The sequence below is a fragment of the Alligator sinensis genome, unplaced genomic scaffold, assembly GCF_000455745.1.
Source record: "Alligator sinensis unplaced genomic scaffold, ASM45574v1 scaffold395_1, whole genome shotgun sequence".
In the NCBI taxonomy this organism is placed as follows: domain Eukaryota; kingdom Metazoa; phylum Chordata; order Crocodylia; family Alligatoridae; genus Alligator; species Alligator sinensis.
In genome coordinates this window covers 819830-841890 of record NW_005842232.1, presented here as the reverse complement: position 1 = coordinate 841890, position 22061 = coordinate 819830, and the positions used below count along the sequence as shown (strand labels likewise).

General features: G+C 41.5%; 1 protein-coding gene across 4 annotated transcripts in view; it reads left to right on the top strand.

Annotated features, from left to right (window-relative positions):
• The window catches only part of DHRSX (dehydrogenase/reductase X-linked), a 258274-nt gene that overhangs the window by 211355 nt on the left and 24858 nt on the right, over positions 1–22061 (top strand). For all 4 annotated transcript variants that reach the window (XM_025208503.1, XM_025208502.1, XM_025208500.1 and 1 more), the window contains one exon: positions 3299–3506. In XM_025208503.1, coding sequence (XP_025064288.1) covers positions 3299–3506 — 208 coding nt within the window. The remainder of the gene's footprint in view (positions 1–3298; positions 3507–22061) is intronic.

The following is a 22061-nucleotide window of genomic DNA, read 5'->3' as shown; positions in this document are numbered from 1 at the left end:
TTCCTGGGGTGGTAAGGAGGGGCAGGTGCTCCCCATATCTGTGTGTGGGGTTGGCTGCCAGCTGTGGGCTCAGGCTCCCTGCCCTGCTGTGCCCCCGCCCCACCACAACCACACACACACACACACAATGGGGGCCTCTGCAGCCCAGCAGGTGGGAACTGGTGTGGCAGGGCAGAGTGGGCTTGGGCAGGGAAACTCCTTGCTGCTGCAAGCCCTCAGCCACCCTGAAGAAGTGCCCCCTGCCTGGCTGGCAGCAGTGAGGGTAGCAGCGTGGAGTTGTGTCCCTCACTGCTTTTGGGTGGCCAGCAGGCACGTCACCAGGGTGGTGCAGGGCTTGCAATGGTGAGGAGCTTCCCCACCCAGCCCCACTCTTCTCTGCCATGCTCAGTCCCACCTGCTGGGCTGCAGAGGCCCCAGAGGGAGAGCAGCAGGGCAGGAAACCCAAACCCACCGTGGGCAGCCTGCACTCCCCTTCCATGGGCTCCACTCCAGCAGTGCCACCTGTGGGGGAGAGGAAGCCAGGCTTCACTCCCTGCTGGGGCTGCAGAAACTGCTGGCTCCTGCAGGCAGCAGCCAGGGCTTGGGTGCTGCCGGCGCAGTGGGAGAAGGCTGTGGACCTGGGACCCATGGCCCATAGCTCTGGCAGCTGGAGGCCCCCTCCAAAAGGGGTGAGGGTGGAGGCCACCAGCAGGGCTGGGAGGCTGAGTGGGGAGTGAGGGGCTACAACAGGGCCAGGGGGGCTGTGACTGGGGAGTGAGGAGCACCAGCAAGGCCAGGGGGCTGTGGCTTGGGAGTAAGGGGCCTCTATCTGCATCATGGTGAGCTAAAGGGGCGGGGGGAACTCGGATTTGCCATGATAAAAAGCCCAAAATCAAATACCAAAATTTACAGGTACTTAAAATGTATTTTACTATTGCAATTGCTCCTTGTTCTGTAATCTGTTGCCACTGAGAACAATCTAGCTCCATCTTCTTTCAAACCATCCTTCAAGTAGTTGAAAGCTGCTATTAAACCCCCTCTCAATCTTCTCTTCTCCAGACTAAATAAGCCCAGTTCCCTCAGCCTGTCCTCAAAAGTCCTGTATCCCAGCTGCCTAACCATGTTTGTTGCCCTCTGCTGGACTATCTCCAGTTTCTCCACATCCTTTCTGTAGTGGGGGACCTAAAACCGGACATAGTACTCTAGATGTGGCCTCACTAGGGGAAGAATCACTTCCCTTGATCTGGTGGCAACGCTCCTACTAATGCAGCCCAATATGCTGTTGGTCTTTTTCACAACAAGGGCACACTGTTGGCTGATATTCAACTTACTGTGCACTGTAACCCCCAAGTCCTTTTCTGCAGAGCTGCTGCTTAGCCAGTCAACCTCCAGACTGTACCAGTGCATCGGATTGTTCTGTCCTGAGTGTAGGACTGGTCAAAGGAGCCAAAGCCCTGCTGGTGACACCTTTCATTGATTTGCAGGCTGTCCCCAGTCCTGCCTGTGCCCTTCCCCTTGACTGGAAGAATCCAAGGGAGCACCTGAGCCCCCGCCCCTTCACACTTGCACCCAGAGCCCTATAATCACTTTCGATCTCTGCAAGCTCACCCCTGGCAGTATCACTGATGTTCTCAAGGATGACCAGCATGGGGTAGTAGTCAAAGGGCTGGAGGAGTCTTGGTAATCCTTCCATGGTATCTCACATCCAGGCTCCAGGCAAGCAGCAGACCTCCCAAGACAACAGGTCACGCTGACAGATGGATGCTTTTGTCTCCCTCAAAAGGGAGTCTCCAACCACCACCACCCATTGCTTCTTCTTGGTGGCAGTGGTCTCAGTCCTTCAAACCTTGGGAATGCCTGGTCTGTCCTCCTGTACCAATGGAACATGCTCGTCCTCCTCTGCTCCATATCCATTCTCCAGGTAAACTACTGCAGGTGAAGATGAAGATTTCTGCTTACTGCCTGAGGTCACAAGCTTCCACCTTCCCAGGAGTCTGTCCTCTCCCTTCTCTAGCACTGCCTTTGGCAGTCCTTCCTCTACAGTCTTAGAGATCACCTTCAGCATCAAATCAATGAAGTTCTCATGGCAGAGGATCCTTCAGAGCCTTGCCACCTCCTCCTGTAGCTGTCTGGCTTGCTTCCTGATGGGACACCACAAAGAGGCACTGTTCACATTGTAGGTAGTGTCGTCCCCCCCCACAACCTGGCAGTTACTGGAAGGAACCTGCAAGCTGCAGTCTTCACAGTGCTAAACCAGGACTGGGTGGAAGCCTCAATGGTGAGCGGTCGTGCCTGGACAGACATCTCACAACTGCAAGCAGAAATTCTGTATATTGTCTTGTGCATATTAAGAAACACAGAAATCATCTGAGGCATTACCACTGGTCTTCAAAGCGCAGGGCAATTAAATGAAAAAGGCCTGAAATAATTGCACAGGTAGAACTGTCATGGAAAAGAGGTTTGTGCAAGCGGTGCTGAAACCTCAGTCTAGAGGTGTATTATAAGTTGCATGCCTATTAATTTGCTCCACCCTGGCATGCTTAATTTTTTTAATTCTGCCTAAATGAAATGACATATAAGTAATTGGCAATTACAAAGAAAGTTGGCTTTTAAAAATGTAAAGCAGTTTTGATCCAACATTCAAGTAGTAGAAGGACCATATGAGTTCTCAACATAAATATTTTGCCATAAATGCCATGGTTTGTACAGTTGTATTATACATGATTGTTTTTGTGCATTGCATTTAATCCTTTGTTCTATCCTGGCATTTTCCAGGATTTTTTTAAAGTTTATACCTCACAGTTTCACTTCTTCCCATCTGTTCAGCACCTCCTTGGGTCTGTTCATCTACCTCTTGAACCTTACCTAATCCTCAACTATGATCTCAAATCAAATAGTTCATTTTACTAATACTGTACTTTTATTTCATTAGTTTTACTGGTTAGTATAGTGCCCAGCACCAAAAACCTTTGATTACAGGAGTATAACTAACAAATAATAAAGGAACAAGATTACAACTTGATACTTTAGCATTTCTAACACAAATGATACCACAGTTATTTGAAGTAAGGATTCTGTTAGCTTGTAGGTTTATCTAAAATATTTCCATGCATTGGTCACTGAATCGAGTAGAATAATCACCAGAACTACAGCAAGCAATCTGCCTGCAAATGATAAGCCCCTTCTTGTGCCTACTCAGTGTGTTGCTGGGTTTTTTTTTCCTGTATAATGTAGCAAAAAGCAAACTGGCTGTTTATTTGATGTTGGTGCTGTGCCATTTTTTTTCTGATTTTTTTTTCTCTCTCTCTGTTGTATGCAGATATTCGTACTCGCCTCATGGAGCTTATGCCCAAAGCAAACTTGCCCTTGTATTATTTACCTATCGACTACAGCATCTTCTCACAGCAGAGGGAAGCTTTGTGACTGCTAATGTAGTAGACCCTGGAGTAGTGGATACTGACCTGTACAGACATGTCTTCTGGGCTGTAAGAATGGTCAAACGGATAACATCCTGGTTATTTTTCAAGGTACACCGCTATATTAATACTTTCACTGTTGTTTTTGTACATTGGTGAAGCTGTAGTCAGCACAGAACTTCGTTTGTAGTCTGGCTTATTATACATTTCATTTATTATATTTTCTACACTGGTAAGATGCACGAAATAGATAAAGTCAATTCCCACTTCAGAAAACCAATTTAGAACATAGAGACAGTACATGACAAAATGTAAGAACGAGAGGAAGGAGCCACCGTCTATGCAGCAAAACATACGCTGTAGTTGTGTGGTAGCTGGGATGGTCCAAAGCCTGTGCAAGAGGCAAGTTTTGTTTTGATCAACTCATCTTATAATTGGAAAGACCTGAAGGGCATTTCTGACAGGTGGTCTTACATTGCTTCAAATGGTTAGCTGGACCAATAAAAGATACTACTAGACAAATCCTGCTCCTTGCAAAAGAAATAAATATGTACCTATTAATTATTTTTACACTAACCTGTTTTTCTTTCCTTATGAGGGCCTATGAAATCATTTGCTAATTCAGGATTGAAATATGCAAAGTATTCCTAGGAAGTACCTTTTACATTGTGTCACATTCTTTCGCATTCTGCAAACACAGTAGTAAATATAGAATGGCATTACTTGCATGTAAATAGCATGTCTGTATACAGAAGAATGTGAGGAAAGAAGCCAAATAAATGAAAAACTTTGATGAAAAGTGGTTTAATCTCCAAATGAGATGGCTGTGGTATGTACAGAAACTGCTTTTGGTTTGTTGTCACCCAGGCCTCTTATATTAGAGAAGGTCCAGGTCTTTAAGTAAATTGATTTAGAAGTGTTGTAGTTGCATTGGTAGAAACCTCTACTGGAAATGCACTTAAACAGGTTCATTAAGTGATATCTTCATGATGAGTTTGAACAGGGGTATCTAAATCAATTTTAATTTTGGGGAGTTTCATGGACACAAATTTTCTAATATGAACAAGTCCATAAAAAGGCTATGACTTATTCAAAAGCCTTGAAAGAAGCATTGGCATAAGTGAACTAAAGCTGATTCCTGTGGAAAAGGTTTTGCTTTTCAAATTAAAATACTTCATCTTGGAAGATCTGGAGGGCAGGTTGTCCATCACAATAAATGAATTACATTAAAACACTGACATGAAAATAACGTTATTCTTATTTTATAATGTGCCTCAAGTTTAGAAGGGTAGCATCAAGGTAAAACACATACAAATAAACTGTCTTTAAAAAATACTTGATGCCCTTTTAAGTACAGAATTCATTTTCGCACTAGCATATTGTAATCAGAATTATAATGAGAACACTCAGGAAAGTTCAGCACATTCCAAAAAAGAAAAAAAGAATCCCATTTTGTTCCAATAGGCCTATAATAATTTGTTTCCCACCTTGTGATTTCCTTTTCAAAGTGCTAGCATATACTTTGGTTGTTTGTTAATTGGGTTTACCTCACCAGATAACATTATTTTTAAGTGATATTTAAGTATAACTCAGCATTTCATACAGAGCCACAATAAAAATTCGATCTGAGAAAGAAACTGAGTGCTGCTTTGTATTTATAGGACTCAATACCATTCAGCTTTATTTGTGTCAGGGGAGTCATTTAGTATTATACTGACCATATTTAGAAACTAAACAGGATGTCATAAGACATACACAAAGTGAGTTTTGATTTATCACAAGAGGGAATCAAGCATTTAGAGCTGAAATGGTAATGCCTCCTATAGTCCCTGGTTGCCTCCTACTCTTTGTATGAGGTTACAGAATAAAGGAATGCTGCCTTGCTAGAAGGTGAAGAAGAGATTTTGAGTTGTAGTGCTCCTAGAGCCAGAAATGAGAATCCAGCAATGGCAAAGTTGATTTTTGAGTCGGAATTCACTTGTTTTGGGGCTTGGTATTTTTTTAAACCAATGCAGTACATTTTGCATAAAACAACAGAAAGAGAGTGACAATAAATATTCTCTCTGAATTCTGACCTGCGTCACTGGAAGTCTGGGATATATAGTATAAACTTCTCTAAGTTTATTGATTTCTTTTTCACAATGTTTACTTATTTGGAATCCAGTTCTGCTCCTTGTCCATATTCTTCATTGATATATTACCTATTTTGAAGCGAGTCTTTCTTTAGTTTTTCCTTAAAAAAAAACCAAAAGAATTCTGTTTCATTCCAGTACGAAATGGGATTTTTTTTTAGGATGAGAAAAATGTTTCCAATTTAGTTCTGCCTAAACCATTATGTATTATTTTGTCTTGCCCTGAAAACAACATAAAGAAAATTGCTTCTGGATAAGTATTTTGTAAAGATACACATCAAAAGTTCATTTTAGAATTTCAGTAAAAAGTAAGGAATCTTTTGACAAAATAATAGCCTGTTATCCAAACAGCTGTGTAGTCTTAACTTTCATTTCGATAGGGATTTAGCCAATAAGATTCCTATAGAAACTCAATTCTACCTCTTCATTGTAATGGAGTATGTACTGGAGTACATAATTCCTAGTCTGTGAAAGATAGGGAACTTATAGATAAATCTATAGCTCCCTGTGGGAAGTGAACATGTCATAATCAGGGATCCTGGTTTTCTCTGAATTTAAAAAATCTCCAATTTTCAGTCCAAAAATAGTAACCCAAATCCACACACACACACGTGTGTGTATGTGTATGGTTTTTCATTTAAATCACAGAAAAATGTGGATTTGGGGTTACTTTTTTAACAGAAAATTGGGGATTTTTTTAAATCAGAGAAAACCAAGATCCCTGGTCATAATACATAGCAGTAATGCCTACCAAATGAGAAGGAACAAACCTTAACCACAGCATCAGCTTGTACAGCATCAGTTTTCAAAACTGTACCACTTACTTGCAACATACTTATAGCACGATAGTGTAAGGGGATAAGAGAACTGGGGGATGCCTGGGATTTCCATTGAGACCCGATTGAGTGCCATGTCACATGTCACACCTATCATGTATTAAATCTACTTAAAGTCAGCAACCATGTGTCAAGCAATAAAACCCATGTTAAGTACACTCATGTTGTAGCAAAGTTGGGAATTTTTGAGCAAGGAGTATCTCCAGATTGTATTAAGTAATGTGTTCAGCTGTTGTTGGACCGCTTCACAGAGATAATAGAAGCAATATGAAGATCTTCTTCCAGCTGTGACATCAGCTTGGGACCCCTTTATTTTGCCATACCTCCATTGTCAGTCCCAGGCCTGGCACCACACTGGAGCCAGTTCAACCAGTCCAGTGTTGTATCAGGGATGGGATCCACAGTCAGTGAGCTGTGCATGTTTAGAGATCATAGTAAACATTAATGGGTGACTGCTCATAATATGTTCTACCTTTAATACTGCACAGATTTAGCACATACTAAGTATCCCATGTAATAAGGCCCTAATTGTTCCACTTTCTCCCCTGACCTGTTCAGCTGTGAGGACCTGTTTCCACAGCTTCCTGCTTTACTCACTCAAACTGTCTGAAGTTTCCCTTGCATAGAAAAGATTAATTAAAATCTCATTTTTTCTTTGGCATGCAGTACAAGGTGTTTGACATTTTAATTCATTGGTATCAGGTCATATAGTTGCAGCTGCTAAACTATCACATTTGGGCAGCTGCTACCTATATAGACAGTCACACAGTTTTCCCATGAATTGAAATATCCAGCAGGAAAGAATAGGGAGGGAGCTGCAGTGAACCTGTATTCCCCTAAAGCAGTACAGTTGTGAAATAGCAGAAAAAGACATTGGCTTCCAAAGAAAATCCTGATTCCAGATAAAAATAAATAAATAAATAAATAAATAAATATAAAAAGAAATTCCAGGTGGGAGTGGTATGCTGTATAGTTTAACTAGCATTTGTTTGCAGGCAGAATCTCTCTTCTTAGGATTTTTCAAGAACAGGTTAGACAGACACTTGACTGGGATGGTTTAGTCAGGGATGATCCTGACTTGAGCAAGGAGTGAGAACAGATGACCTTGTGAGGTCCCTCCCAGTCCTATTTTCCTATATTTCTATGATACCATGACTGATACAACCCCCCTGAATTTATTTCACCATTCAAGAGTAGTGCAGCCGTGCCAAATAGATGCTAATAAAATGTATATCATAAGGCCTCATCATATACCCTGTTTATTCCACTTAAGTATTTGAGGAGTGTTTTAGAAAGTTCCTGGTTTTCGCCTTTGCCTGTAATCCTGATGCCTTAGCTACCATGAATTCAAGAGCCCCACAAGAGACAGCAAAGCCTTGCAATGTAACCTAAAATAGCTTTTTCTATAGATAACACCAACATAAATCTAATTTTTTTTTATCCCTGGCCTTTGAGAAATAGCAGCAATAACCAAGAATTCCACTTTTCCAGTGGTGCAAAGCTTCCAGTAGTGCCCTTTGTAACCTGGCAGGAATGTAGGACATTGGACAGTAAAGCCATTGACTTGAAAAAAAAAAAAAAAGAAAAAAAAAGAAAAGAAAGGTACATTGCCAAATATACTCCATTCTGAGCTAATCAGAAGAGAGGGTAGACAATTTACATGTTTATAGGAAACAGGTAAACTTTTCTTATCAAACTCAAGCTGATGTTGTAATGGTGGTATTCTGAAGCTCCTTGGGGGTTTGGGTATGTCAGACTGAGTTTAGTGGAAATAATTTAGTGGGAAGATGCAAGTGAGATAATCAGAAGTGCATAATTAATGTATTTATCATTTGTGCTTGCAATTTATCCTCTCTTTGTTGCAAATATATTCTCTACCAAAAAAGTTCCTGTATACATAAAAATGTATCCATAGATGTATGTTGTGAAACATATATATTTGAGAGAGAGATCACAGTGGTCATCCTTGAAAACACAGGCAATATAGTTTTTGATGAATACGCAAAAATTAAAAAAAAAGTTGTAAATATCAGAATGAGTGAGTACATAATGCATAACTAGAAAAAGGTCTGATGCATAAGAGATGATTCAAACTGCTCTTATTTGAGGAAAGATTATAGAAATTACTCGTACAGAAGACTTACTGTCAGCCACAAGCGACAGCATTTGTATCCGTTGACTGTGTGAAAATAAAAAAGGGTGCTAAGGTTTTGAATAGCATCAGATGCGAGGGTGAATTAAATGTACTGTATGAAATTAAAAATAATGAACCAGATCTGAATCTGAATCCAGTTCTCAAAGAATCTTGTACATGGTATAAATGAGAACAAAATTTGATCTCATGCCTCTAGTTCTGTGTTCAAAAAGTAACTAGATCCCGAGATATACCAGAGTTAGAAATAATTAATACAGGTGATTGCAGGCCAGTATGTTATACACAGTCACACAATTTGAATATTTCCTTTACAAATGTTAGTAGATCTATGACTCTGTTTTGATGTTGGAGAGTGCAAGCTAACAAATGAGCTACATTATTACATTCCACCACTCTGGAGGAAATGCAGGACACAAACAACAGAGGATTTACATGAATCCAAAACAACAGGCAGTAAAACCAGAATGAGCTTGGACAGCTTGTTAGGGGTGGAACGTATAATTCTGCCGGCTGCGGCCCTTTTAAGATGAGCTAGTTCTTCATTGTGAGATGAAAAAGGAGATGCTACTATGTCATCAGTCCAACACTCGCATCAACTTTGAAAAAATAAGAGCTTCTCAACATGTTTGAGAGAGGTTGGGTTTGTTATCTCATGCTTTGAATTTCTGCTGTTATTGACCTTTAATTCTCCCTTCAGATTATTGATTTTAGGTTTTTTGTATGTTCTAAGGAGCAATATTTTGATTTCTAATGTGTCGCATGTAGGAAAAGCAGTGCAGTCTGACCTCATTTGATACCTTTATCTGCAGAGCTTTCAGCAAGCATTGCTTTCCCCAACTATCTCTGTGAAATTGCTTGCAACATACAGTACTAAGCTGATTAAAGACAGAGAGAGGGAGCTGCTGTCATTTTTGGAACTTAATCTGTTGAAAATAAGATGACACATTAAAACTGCATTTTCAAGAGTGGCTCTGATCTAAAAAATGACTAACGGATAGCATTGTGAGGTGTCATGTTTATTGTTAACGTCAAATGTGTTAGTACGCTAAGTACAGTGATTATTTTTTGACTTCCAGACCTGTAAATGTAGCCTGAGGGACAACTTGGATGATTACCTTCTGAAACTGTTCTGTTAGCTAAATTATGTCCTACATCACAAGCCTGTTGTCTTCAAATGATGCCTTCCCAAAATTTATGATACTTCATAGTGTTCAGTGGCTTTGCACAATATGTCACCGATTAGAAGCTAGTAAGCAATTATATAGATGATGTCCCAAAGGAAAAGCTTTCAGACAATGCTCTTAATGCTCAAGCTTTTGTACCAGGGCTTAAAAGCTTCGGGCCTTGCCAGTGCCTTTAGTTTATTTAGAACGCATCACACTACAGTTGCTTTCCCAATAATTCTTCCTGGGGGGGGTGGATCTGTTTACCCCTTTAACTAAAAGTTCAAAATAATACAACTCCAAGCTTCCTATCCCCTGTGGACTAACACTTTCCTGAGTCTCTGCCTGGTAACTTCGCTATTACTAGATAGTGAGCTGACATGGCCCTCCTGTTCTTTCAGTCTCTCCATGGTCTCAAGCAGGCATTTATATCTCAGGCTTGCTTGAGAGTCATATATTCCGCATAATGTGGACCGGGTATCTGGAGATATGGGCTAAATCTGGCACGTGTGCAGCTGAACCTGAGCCCCCTTAAAGTGGCAGCTCTCCAAGGCTAACAGAGCTTAAAAATGATGAGAATGGTTTTTTTGCTACCCCACTGAATTGATGCTACATGAAATATATGCAGAAAGTATATATGAAGTGTGGGAAGCTGAGAGTTTTGTGTAAATCTCTTTCTAATAGAATTGCAATGTAAATGCTGCTGCTCCCAGATGTTAAGTGCTCAGTTAGTCCTCAGTCAGGGCATAGCATTAGTAGTCTTTTCTTATATCTGTAGCTATAAAAACGTGGAGTATGTAATGTAAGTGTACATATTCCCCTGCGCTTGGCTATGTAACCTCTTCGTAAGAGTTTCAACCCACTCTGCATTGCATTAGGTCAAGCGTGCATTGCTGAATGAGTCATTTATTTCCTGCTTTTTAAAAAGTGAGAGAATATAAAGTGCATCTGTAGTGAAGTGTTCAGATTTGTCATCTCTGGGCCACTACATGCAGATCTGCTTAAGCAAAAGAGCCAAAGGGGAAATACAAGATACATCCAATGCTCTCATGCAGTGCTAATGTGTTTGGTGCTGTAGCTGTGCTCAATATACTCAAGATTAGAGACATCTGCAGCCTCAGATAGTAAAGGCTGAGGTAGCACAGAATTGTGCCAGTGCTAGTTGCCATAGTCAGTATTTACAAAGGGATCCTCTGAAAATTACTTTCTAGTCCAAGGCCTACTCTGTGGTAGCTGTAGGCAATTCTTTTTTTAACAGTGCCTACTGCCAGTATATATCATGTTAGAATAGTGTCCACATGCATAATGTATCTACCAACAAATCACGAACAAAAATAAATAAGGGAATGGTCGTCCAAAAGCTAGCACACAATATTGCTACGATAAAAAATTGGTATGATCTCGCTTTAAATATCTTTAGCCTAGAAGTGAGAAAACGTGTAACTGCTGCAATGAAGTACTACAACAGTCTTGCAATATGAACGGTAGGGGTAACTAGGTTTAAACTGGAGCTTCATCAGTTTATGAAATGGGGTATTTATCATGTTTGGCCCCTCCAGCAGCAAGGGGCTAGGCTCACTCTTCCAGACCAGGGGTGCTCAACTTCTGGCCTGCGGGTCAAATGCAGCCCATGGAACCATCACATGTAGCCTGCAGGGCTCCCCAGGGGTCAGGAAATTTGACAGCAAGGGAATGAAGGCCAATAATACAGCCACCCTCCACCCTGGCAAATTCCCAAACCCCAAGCCATATGCAGCCAGTAGGGGCCAGGGTGCAACACCTTTCCCCATGGAGGTGGGCCACACCCCCTTCTTCCCTGCAGGGCTGGGTTGGGGCTGGATCAGACCTGTTCCCCCCTGCCGAAACCATGGGACTGAACTGACCCCCTTTCCCCCCTCAGGGCTGGACTGGGGCCAGGCCATGCCCCCTTCCTTCTTCTGTGAGGCCAGGTCAAGCCCCCTTTTCCTGTGGGGCCAGGCTGTCCCCCGCACCCCCGTCCTCTGCCACACAACTGGCTAGTGCCTGCTGTTCTGGCCCCTTGCACTCAGTTGGGACCACTGGCCAGATCTGGGCCATGAACCAACTGGGCACTGTCCATCCATCCACTTGGCGGGGGGCAGAATGGTTAAGAGTATCACTGATCCAGATGATCATTTCCAATCCCGTGTTTCTTATGCATTCCATTCTCACTGTTGGAGTCCTTCCCTCTTTGCTCACATTCCCTTTCCTCGTTGCTTTTATTGTCCAAGTCAAGTTTAAAGAAAGATGTGAATGCTTTCCAAAAAAACAAGCTAGTCCTGGAAAATTGGGATATGGTGACAGAAGAAGATACATTTACTTTATTGTAGTTACTGCAGTGTGTTGTGAAGTTCAGTGTTTACTGGCAGTTGTTCAGCCATTGAAAGTCCTTATAATCTTCAACTTGTACATTATTAAAGGACTCAACAGTTTAGAGTCATAGGGCTGACCTGGTTTCCTGAATGTTTCCAAGTACAGTTTGAACTACAGGCAGCCCTCGGACTTACGACACAATTGGTTCCCGAAAACTGCGTCTTAAGTCAAAATGTTGTAACTTGGAACCAATTTTCTCATAAGAAACAATGTTATAAACGGGGGATTGGTTCCTGAACCAAGGCCCGATACCCTATTTTCACCAAAAATACCCCAGAATTTTGTACTCGATCAATTATAGATGAGTAATATAGCTACATTAATGTATGTATAGTGTAAATAGCAATCGTATTGACTTGGAAGGACTTATTTGAGGTGACTTTGCTGGACTTTTTGAAAGGCTCTTGGTTGGACTTTTTGAAGGATTCTTGGCTGGAGTCTTCTCAGGAGTCTTGGCTGCAGGTTTTTCTGGCGTCTTGTCTGCTTTCTTAAAGAAAGTGTCCAAGGAAGTTTGGACAGATGTTCTCCAGGGAGATAAGTGACACAGCAAACTTGTTCACTGGCGTAGCACTGCATCAGATCAAGCGTTGTAAAATCAAAACCGAGGTCATAAAGTTGAAACAGGGTGTCAATTTATAAACGTTGTAAGTGAGAAATGTTGCAACGCTAAACGTTGTAAGTTGAGGACTGCCTGTATTGTTTTTGGTCTTTCAAGATCTGTGTGGTTCAAGTTTGAGCTGCCTTAAAGATAACATCCTTCCAGGTGTTGAGCTTGAGTTGAGCTAATGAGCTCCGGCTAGCAGATCCTGGAGTTGAATGCTGCCTGGAGGCATATGGCAGACTTTGCCCAGCGAAAGGTCTTTAAGTGAAAAGCTACTTCTCTCATTGATTTAATTAAGCTGGTACTTGTTAATAACCAAAGCAGAGAGATCAATTCAGAATTTTACCTGAGAAGTTGGAAAGGTTATTTTTCTTTCTGTTTTGTTGTGGTGAGTCTGCTTCATTTGAGTTGATGTTTGCAACTGGTGGTGGTGGAAGTTTGATACAAATATGGAAGATGCCTAGTGGGCACATTGAAAAAAAAATAGATGTGCTGTTTGCATAGTTTTTGGAGGTGTTTTATAAACCAGGATACTCTAACTTAGGGGGCAGGGTGATCTTACAGCATTTAGTGCATCCTTGGAATGCAGTCCTAGACCTATGGTAAACCACTAACCACTGATCCATCATGACAGTAAAGATGTGTTAGCACTCCACAGAATTACAGAGCAACATCTTTGCCCTCCAATGTGAATCCATGCCTAGATTTAAAAATAAATCCTATGGATTATATTGAAAATTTGAACTGTCAAGAAATAAATGGTGCATCGGACTGAAACATAGGTCTCTTAAGCGGCCCTAAATTTAGATGTATTTCAGTAATCCCTCATTCACTTTTCATTCCTGTCAGTAGGCCATAGGGTTTCTCTTATATTTATGATGGAAACATCTGTCTATGAATCATGTCAGTGAGATGTATGCCTTATTGATACTCCAGGGAATTAAGCAAAAAGGCAGAATTCTTCTGGTAAACAACACTGTGTTTTAAGTACATTTGCATCTGCACATTTTTGGGCATGCATGTTTCTCTCCTGCTTAAAAAACTCCTTCTATTCACATGTCACGGCCAAAAAAATAGTTTCATTAAATACATGTTACTCTAGTTCTTTATTTTTCCCTTATTCTATGCATCACCATTTATTTCTGTAAAGTACTTGTTGATAGTCAGTCTGTATTAACAGAGCTTTGTAGGTATTTTATTCCAACAATTTGAAAATGTTATTATCACAGAACAAGATATGAATCTAAAATGCAGGAGATTAACGTATTTAGTGTAATTCTTCTAGATTATCTGTAGAGTCTACATACTTTTTCACGTTCAAATATCACTGTTACATTTCACTGTCAACTTTTTTCTTTCTGTTAAAGTATGTCTAAACCAGGTCATTTTTATTTTTCATCCTACACTGAGTGGAACTATGGTAGCATCTAATGAAGTTGGTTATTGCCTATGAAAGCTCATGCCCTCCTGCATCAGTTGGTCTCTAAGGTGCCACTCTGCCAAAAATCCAGCCTGACTTCAGACTTAACATGACTAATCAAAAATGTAACCTATCACTCCAATGTAGCTTTGGAATCACCAACAAAATTAAAGAACAATTCAGTATAAACATAGACATTGTACTGAGAACAAACAAAACTGTACAAATTTTGACAGCTTACAAAATCTTTTAACTTGCTCCTGCACGTTGTCATTGTCAGTGCAAGTTGTGGATCAGAAACCTTGCAATTATCCTCTGGTTAATATACGTTCTAATCAAAAGAAAGGGTACACTTGTGCTACAATTGACAAATATTCAGTTTCACCTTCATTCCAAGCAAAGAAAAATCAGCTCTTCAGAGGGGCTTCCCTGGTGATAAAATGCAGTGCTGGGTCTACTAGCAACACCTAAAACATGATAGATGACAGTAACCTTTTCTTTAAATTATGCCAGAAGCTTGAGAACAGAAAGTGCTATGGTCTCAGATACATGTGCTGTTTGATAGCAGTTTCCTGCCCTGCCCTTCAGATTATGAGTGCATTTATAAAGAAAAAAGCCATTATTTTATTATTGATATTCCTTTCTCAAGTTAATTCCCACTAGGCTGCTATACTCCATGTAGTTTTGAAGCAGTTATCAGTATAACAGGTTCGATAAAGTTATGCTACTTCAGATATTTGCATAATGTGCCTATGTTCAAAGAAACATGTAATACCTTTAATATCAGTGTTACTGTTTTTGTTAAAACAATCTATACAGGGTTACCATGTTTGTTCATTGGGGTAGATCACATATATTTAATATTCATAACATTTGTTTAGACTAGAAGAGCCATTTGCCTTATTTTTCAAAGTCCAAGCAGCCTTTTCCAGCTCTATTTAATTTTATTCGCAACTTAGATTTTTTTCGTTTCTCCTTCCCCCCCCCCCCCAAACCCCTTTTGTTCACTTAGGTAATATCAGCAATAATAGAAAAACAGAGATAATAGGGATCTCAGGAGGTCATCCTCAGGAGGTCACCCCCTGATCAAAGCAGGATTATCCCTGTCTAAACCATCCAGGCAAGTTTTTATCTAACCTGCTTTTAAAAACTCCCAGTGCTAAAGATCCCACAAACTCGGTAGATAATCTGTTTCAGTGCTTATTCTTAGAAAGTTCTTTTCAATTTCTAACTGAAATTTTCTTTGTTTCAATGTAAGATTGTTAGTTCTTGTTCAGTGCTCTGTGGAAAAAAAAATGTTAGTTTATCATTATCCTCTTTCTCATCCCATTTACGTATTGGAAGACTATTATCAAATCCAACCTCAGCCTTTTCTTCTCTTATCAAATCTAACCTCAACCTCTCTTATCAAATCCAACCTTTTCTTTTATTATCAAATCCAACCTCAGTGTTTTCCTGACTTATATGTTCTGTTTTTCAAGCCTGGTAAGTGATGTTTTCTACACCTTAAATCATTTGTGTTGCTCTCTGCTGCATTCTTTTAGATTTATCCGCATCTTTCTTGAAGTATAGTGCCCAAAACTGGACACAGTCCTCCAAATGAGGCCTCACCAGTGCTGAACAGATTGGAAGAATCTCTTCCCATGACTTGCAAGTGAGATTCCTCTTGATGCATCTCTGGGTGCTATTTGGATTTTTTGTAAAAAGGGCATGTATTGCCTCATATTTAGCTTGTGGTTCACTATAACCCCATGTCCTTTCTTGCAGTTCTGCAGCTGAGCCAGTTGTCCCCCAATTTATATCTGTGCATCTGACAGTTCCTTTTTAAATGTAGAACTTTCCACGTATTTTTTGAATTGCAATTATTTCAGATTATTTTTTCCAATTTATCAAGGTCATCTTGAATCCTATGTGTGTCCTGCAAAGTGACTGCTAATTGACCCAGCTTGGTATCACCTGCAAATTTACTGTGTGTGCACTTAGTCCCATCCTCATATATTAAAATATTGAACAGTACCAGAGTGAGGAAAGACCCTGGGCAACACCGCTTACTATGTACTCCACAGATTGAGAACTAAGAGCACAATACTGAGTGCTAAGTCCACAGTATCACAATGATACTGGGACATATGCCTGCAACAGCTGGCCCTGGGAACAATCAACTAAAAATCAAATGAGATCATTTACTTTTCAAACTAGTGCTAAAGGCTAAAAAATGTACTTACAGCACCACAGCAGAGAAAAAGATACTGTACCTATGCTTGAAAGCAAATATTACTGCAGAAATCTTAACCACTGTGCATATTTCTTGTGGATATAGATTTACATGCTTCACAGTGTCAATTATTTGTGAATTAAAGCCATTTTTTTCTCAAAATAGAGCTGTTGTTCATTAAATACAGTCATTGACATTGATTCATTCTGAAGGTATTTTCATGCATCAGTGCTTCAGATTTTTAAAAAAGTAACACTTCTTTTACATAAATGTTTAATAGGTGTACATTTTTTAATTTTTATTAGATACTTGGAAGGAGTCCCTGGATATTTTTTTTATCAAAAATAAATCATTAACATTTTAAGTAGCTACATATCCAATAAAACTGCTCATCTTTGCTTTCTATCATGTTGCTTCATCTTAGGACAGAGCCGCAAGGAAATGTTTCTCACATGTTGATGATGATCAAATTTTCTGGTAGTCAGAGGGCATGGCTTGCCTTTTAATCCCAATTGTACTGATTTCTGTGTAATAGACAATACATTGCCTTTCTCATGCAATAGTGGGACTAGAGCTTTAGCAGGGAGGAAGTAATTGAAACTATTTGTTTCACAGACTGTCAGAGGCCGTCAGGGATTATACGCGGCTGGGGTTGGGAGGGGGGGGGCGGGATTTTTTTTCCTGTCTATGTTACAGGCTTTGCAGAGTTTACAAAACAACCATAATCCACTATTAATAAGCACAAGCTTTAAAGTAAAGGTCAGTTATCTTTTATTTGTTAAGGATGTCTCTCATATGATTAGTTAGGCACTAACATTCATTTTACTTTCATAAAAATGGACCAATTAGAAAACAGCTCTATGTTCTAGGCTGCTTTGTGGTTGCTTTATGCCACTTGGAGGTGAAAACTAGCCAGATCCCCTTACCATGTGCACTCACTGCAGCATAGGACAAGATTGTGACCCTCTGCCACCCCAACACAGAGACCAAGGAAAGGAAAGAGCATGCCTTTGTCTTTGTCTATGTTGTTGAAACACTCTGGTCATAGCAGACAAGTACATTGTATAGCCATTGCAGTAAATTAGAATTTCCCAGGGGACCAGAACTAAACTAACTGCCATCAGTCCAAGAAACCAGCAGTCACAAATGTTTTGTAGGATGAGGTTTGCTTTATTTGCTGTCTTGTGCTTTTTCACAAAACCAAATGCACTTTCTGCCCCAGAGGTACATGTGTGCCTGTACTCTCCTCCCCTTTAAGGCCAGCTGTGTTTGTACTGTGGGCAGTATTTACAGGGTTGGCTAGGTCAGGGTGTTGATGTGCTTTTCTTTTCTAATATTTTCTATTCTTCCTCCTGAACTCGCCCTTCATCACTGTTCATGTTGGTTGTCACTTTTGTCCACACAAAAGCCTGGGTGAAAGGTGTCTACTGAAACAGCTGATCTACTGAAGTCTCCAACACACTATATGCCAGCTAGTGGAAAGACTGCAGCAGAGCTGGGTTCTGAAGGCACAGGAGTGTTAGGTTTACTCTGAAGCATTAAAAGCTCCTGGATTTGGGGTGGGCAAAATATGGCCTGCAAGCTGGATCTGGCCCACAGGCAGATGCCTGACAATTGATTGGATCCAAACCGTAGCTGCCCCCACAGTGCCCTGCATGGGGCCCAGCCTCACCTGCTTTCATCTGCCATCGGGGGGAGGGGAGAGCTGCAGTTGGACGGCTCCTGGCCCAGTGCATGGGGTTCTAGCTCCACCTCCCGGCCACCTTCCAACCACTCAGCCACCCACAGGTGGCTACTTATTGCTTCAGGTGGGTGGAGTGGGTGGAAAGTGGCCAGGAGCTAGAGCCCTATGCACTAGGGCAGGAGCTGTCTAACTGCAGCTTCCCTCTGCCTGGAGCAATGCAGCAGCAGGAGGAGGAACTGCTGGAAAGGGGGGAGGCAACCACCATGTGGGCAGCTGCAGCTGCACTGGGAGCAGCCCCCCAGAAAGCTGTGCATGCTGACCAGGGCCAGGGCCAAGGCCAGGGCCATCCTGCAGGCACAGATGGGAGCGTAGTGTGGGCTGCCCTAGGTGGGAACGGCCAAGGCTCAGTGCCATGCAGACCACCATGGGGGCAATTGTGGGCTGGTTGGGGGGACAGGGAAGAAAATGCACCTATACCACCCCGCCCTGGTGAGCTCTGCTACATGTACCCCTGCCCCATCCCTTCCGCCTACCACACCCAGCCAGCTGTTGCAACCTAGCCCCCACACACATGTACCCCCACAAACATCCCACATGCACACACCCACAATCACACCTACCTTACAGTCCTCCACACACCCCACAATCTCACACACACCCACTCCCCATATACAGACCCCACCCTCTCCCCCACACAATATACAAGTTTGACTTTATTTTGAGCTATTATGTAATTGCCTCTTTATAAGCTACTCCAAAAAAACCCATAAATTAAGACAAAATTATTATTTGAAATAAAATTAAAATATGTTATAGTAGGTCATTGATTTTTAGTATATGATTTGGTTTTTTTATCTATAAGTTGTTAAAATGATATCTCTTGAAAGGTTTTGTGTGTGGCCCTCAACAGCTCACCCAAACTCGTTAAGTGGCCCTCCAGCCAAAATAATTGCCCACCTCTGCCCTAGATACTGAAACACTGAGGAACTACAGACAACATCCCGCTGCAGATTTAGGAATCTTTCTTTTCTTGTGTCCTTCTGACAAGATATTCAGCAGAATTTGCAGCTTCATTGGAATCTGCCTGCCACACTGTGAGTGCTTCTGCTGTGGCCTAGAACTCTCAGTTGCCCTTGTATCTGCGCCACTAGAGCAGGGTATTATCGGGGTAAATTGAGTATATTCATCAAGTGAAACTACCCTAAGAAAACTCAAAATAGGGCGATACCTAAGTTTTGTTTGGCTTCTAATCAGTGTGGTGATGGAATTATATTGCTGAGAGTTAGCACTTGTAGAATAACTACTTTGTATAGAGCTACAAATCAAAGAAGGATGGGTATCTAGCACTCTGAGTGGGAACACTATTCAGGCATAGAGGCAGGTCAGGTAGGATGAGGGAATGAGGCACAAAAATAAGAGTTTCAAGGAAAAGAAGGGCAGCCTGTTGTCATTGGTGATGAGGAATAGAGAGCAAAAAATAGATGAACATTTCAATTTTAAGCATGTCTGCACAGTCCCTACTACAATAAAGCCTTGAATGGAACCTCTTGGTTCTTCTGTTTGGTCCATACTCAGTAACATCGGATGCCTGTGGAACAATGCAGAGACTCCCAGGTGAGGAATTTTAAATGTAATACAGCAGGTGCAGAATATATAATACTGGCTGCCTGACAGGGTTCACAGTTAGAGTTCAAACCTCAGTTCAAGTCTGAGTCTTCATATTCATACTTAAAAGACAGTTGAAAAATCATAACACGCAACAGTTCTGCAAAAATTCAATTGGAAATTGCCCTGGAAACAAAGGCTTAATACTCGAGAACCATTTAGTGTGATTCACAATATAATATAATGAGAAAACTGAGAAACTTATTAATTTTTATGGTAAAAGGGAGTCATGTGTGGTAAAAGCAAGCCAAACTGAATCATTAAGGAGCAAAGTCCAATACATCCACATAGTAATGCACATTATCCCAGCTCCTGATGAGCCCACAGGATGTATTTATTGAACCACAAAAGCCTTAGAGTATTATTTCCCATTCTTAAGAAGTGTTCCAGCTTTTTATTTAAAAATAAAAACATGAAAGTAACCTTGGCTTGATAACATACTGAGGAGTGCTTTAGACTAGGTTCACCAGGGTATGGAGACTAAAGCCCTAAAGTAAGTATGGAAGCGGGTGACCTGGAGGAACACAAGCAGGAAGGGGCAACAGGGCAGGCCTTCTCAATCGTCCTGATAAAGTAGGGCAATCGGCTAGTTACCTCTGGTGTTCGTACATGAATGCATGGAATCTGGGAAACAAGAAGGAAGAGTTAAAAGTCCTCGGACAGTTACAGAACTATGGTGTGATTGAAATAACAGAGACTTGGTGGGATAGCTCACATGACTGGAGCACTGTCATGAATGGGTATAAACTGTTCAGAAAGGACAGACAGGGGAGAAGAGGAGGTGGAGTTGTGCTTTATGTAAGAGAGCTGTATGACTGCTCAGAGCTCCAGTATGAAACTAGAGATAGGCCTGTTGAAAGTTTCTGGGTTAGGATCAGAGGGGAGAACAACCAGGATGATGTTGTGGTGGGTGTCTGGTATAGACCATCAGACCAGGTGGATGAGGCTTTCTTCACACAGCTAGCAGAAATGTTCTGGTTCTTATGGGGGACTTCAGTCACCCTGGCATATGCTGGGAGGGCAATACAGCAGTGCACAGGCAATCCAGGAAGCTTTTGGAGAGTGTTGGAGACACCCTCCTAGTGCAAGTTATGGAGAGACTAATTGGGGGCCATGCTCCTCTTGACCCTGATGCTCATAAATAAGGAAAAATTGGTGGGGAATGTGGATGGCAATTTGGGTAGCAGTGACCACGAGGTGATTGAGTTCAGGATCTTGAGAAAAGGAAGGCAGGAAAGCAGCAGAGTAAGTACCCTGGACTTCAGAAAAGCAGACTTAGACTCACTTAGGGAACTGATGGAAGAGATCCCCTGGAAGACCAGTCTGAGGGAGAAAGGAGTCCAGGACACCTGGCTGTATTTTAAAGAAACCTTACTGAGAGCCCAGGAATGAATTATCCTGATGCGCAGGAAGATTAGCAAGTATGGCAGAAGATTAGCTTAGTTTAGCACATAACTCTTCAATGAAGTAAACCACAAAAAGGAAGCGTACAGAAAGTGGAAACTTGGACAAATGACTGGGGAAGAGTGTAAGAGTATTGCTCAGGCACTCAGGGATGAAATCAGGAAGACCAAAGCAAAACTGGAGTTGCAGCTGGAAAGGGATGTGTGAATGGTAACAAAAAGGCTTTCTACAAGTATGTCAGCAACATGAGGAAGATTAGGGAAAGTGTGGGTCCCTTTTTGAATGGGGGAGGCAACCTAGTAACAGATAATGTAGAAATGTTTGGCTGAAGTACTCAGTGCCTTTTTCATCTCAGTCTTCTCAGGTAAGGTCAGTTCCCACTACTATACCTGGCAGCACAGTTTGCAGAGGAAGTGAGCAGCCAACAGTGGTGAAATAACAGGTTATGGACTATTTAGAAGAGCAGGAGGTATACAAGTCTGTGGGTCCAGGCATGATGCACCCAAGGGTGCTGAGAGAGTTGGCTGATGTGATTGCAGAGCTGCTGCAATCACATCACTCTTTGAAAACTTGTGGTGCTCGGGAAAGGTCCTGGATGATTAGAAAAGGGCAAAGATAGTGCCCATATATAAGAAAGAAAAGAAGGACCTGGGTAACTACATACCGGTTAGCCTCACCTCAGTCTCTGGAAAAATCATGGAGCAGGTCTTCACTTGCACTTGGAGGAGAAGGTGGTGACTAGGAACAGCCAGCATAGATTCACTAAGGGCAAGCCATGCCTGACCCAACCTGTTTGCCTTCTATGATGAGATAACTGGGTCTGTGGATGTGGGGAGAGCAATGGACTTGATATACCTTGACTTTAACAAGGCTTTTCATATGGTTTCCCACAGCATTCTTAAAAGCAGACTCAGGAAGTATGGGTTGGACGTATGAACTGTAAGTTGGATAGAAAACTGGCTGGATCATTGGGCTAAAAGGGTAGTAATCAATGGCTCAA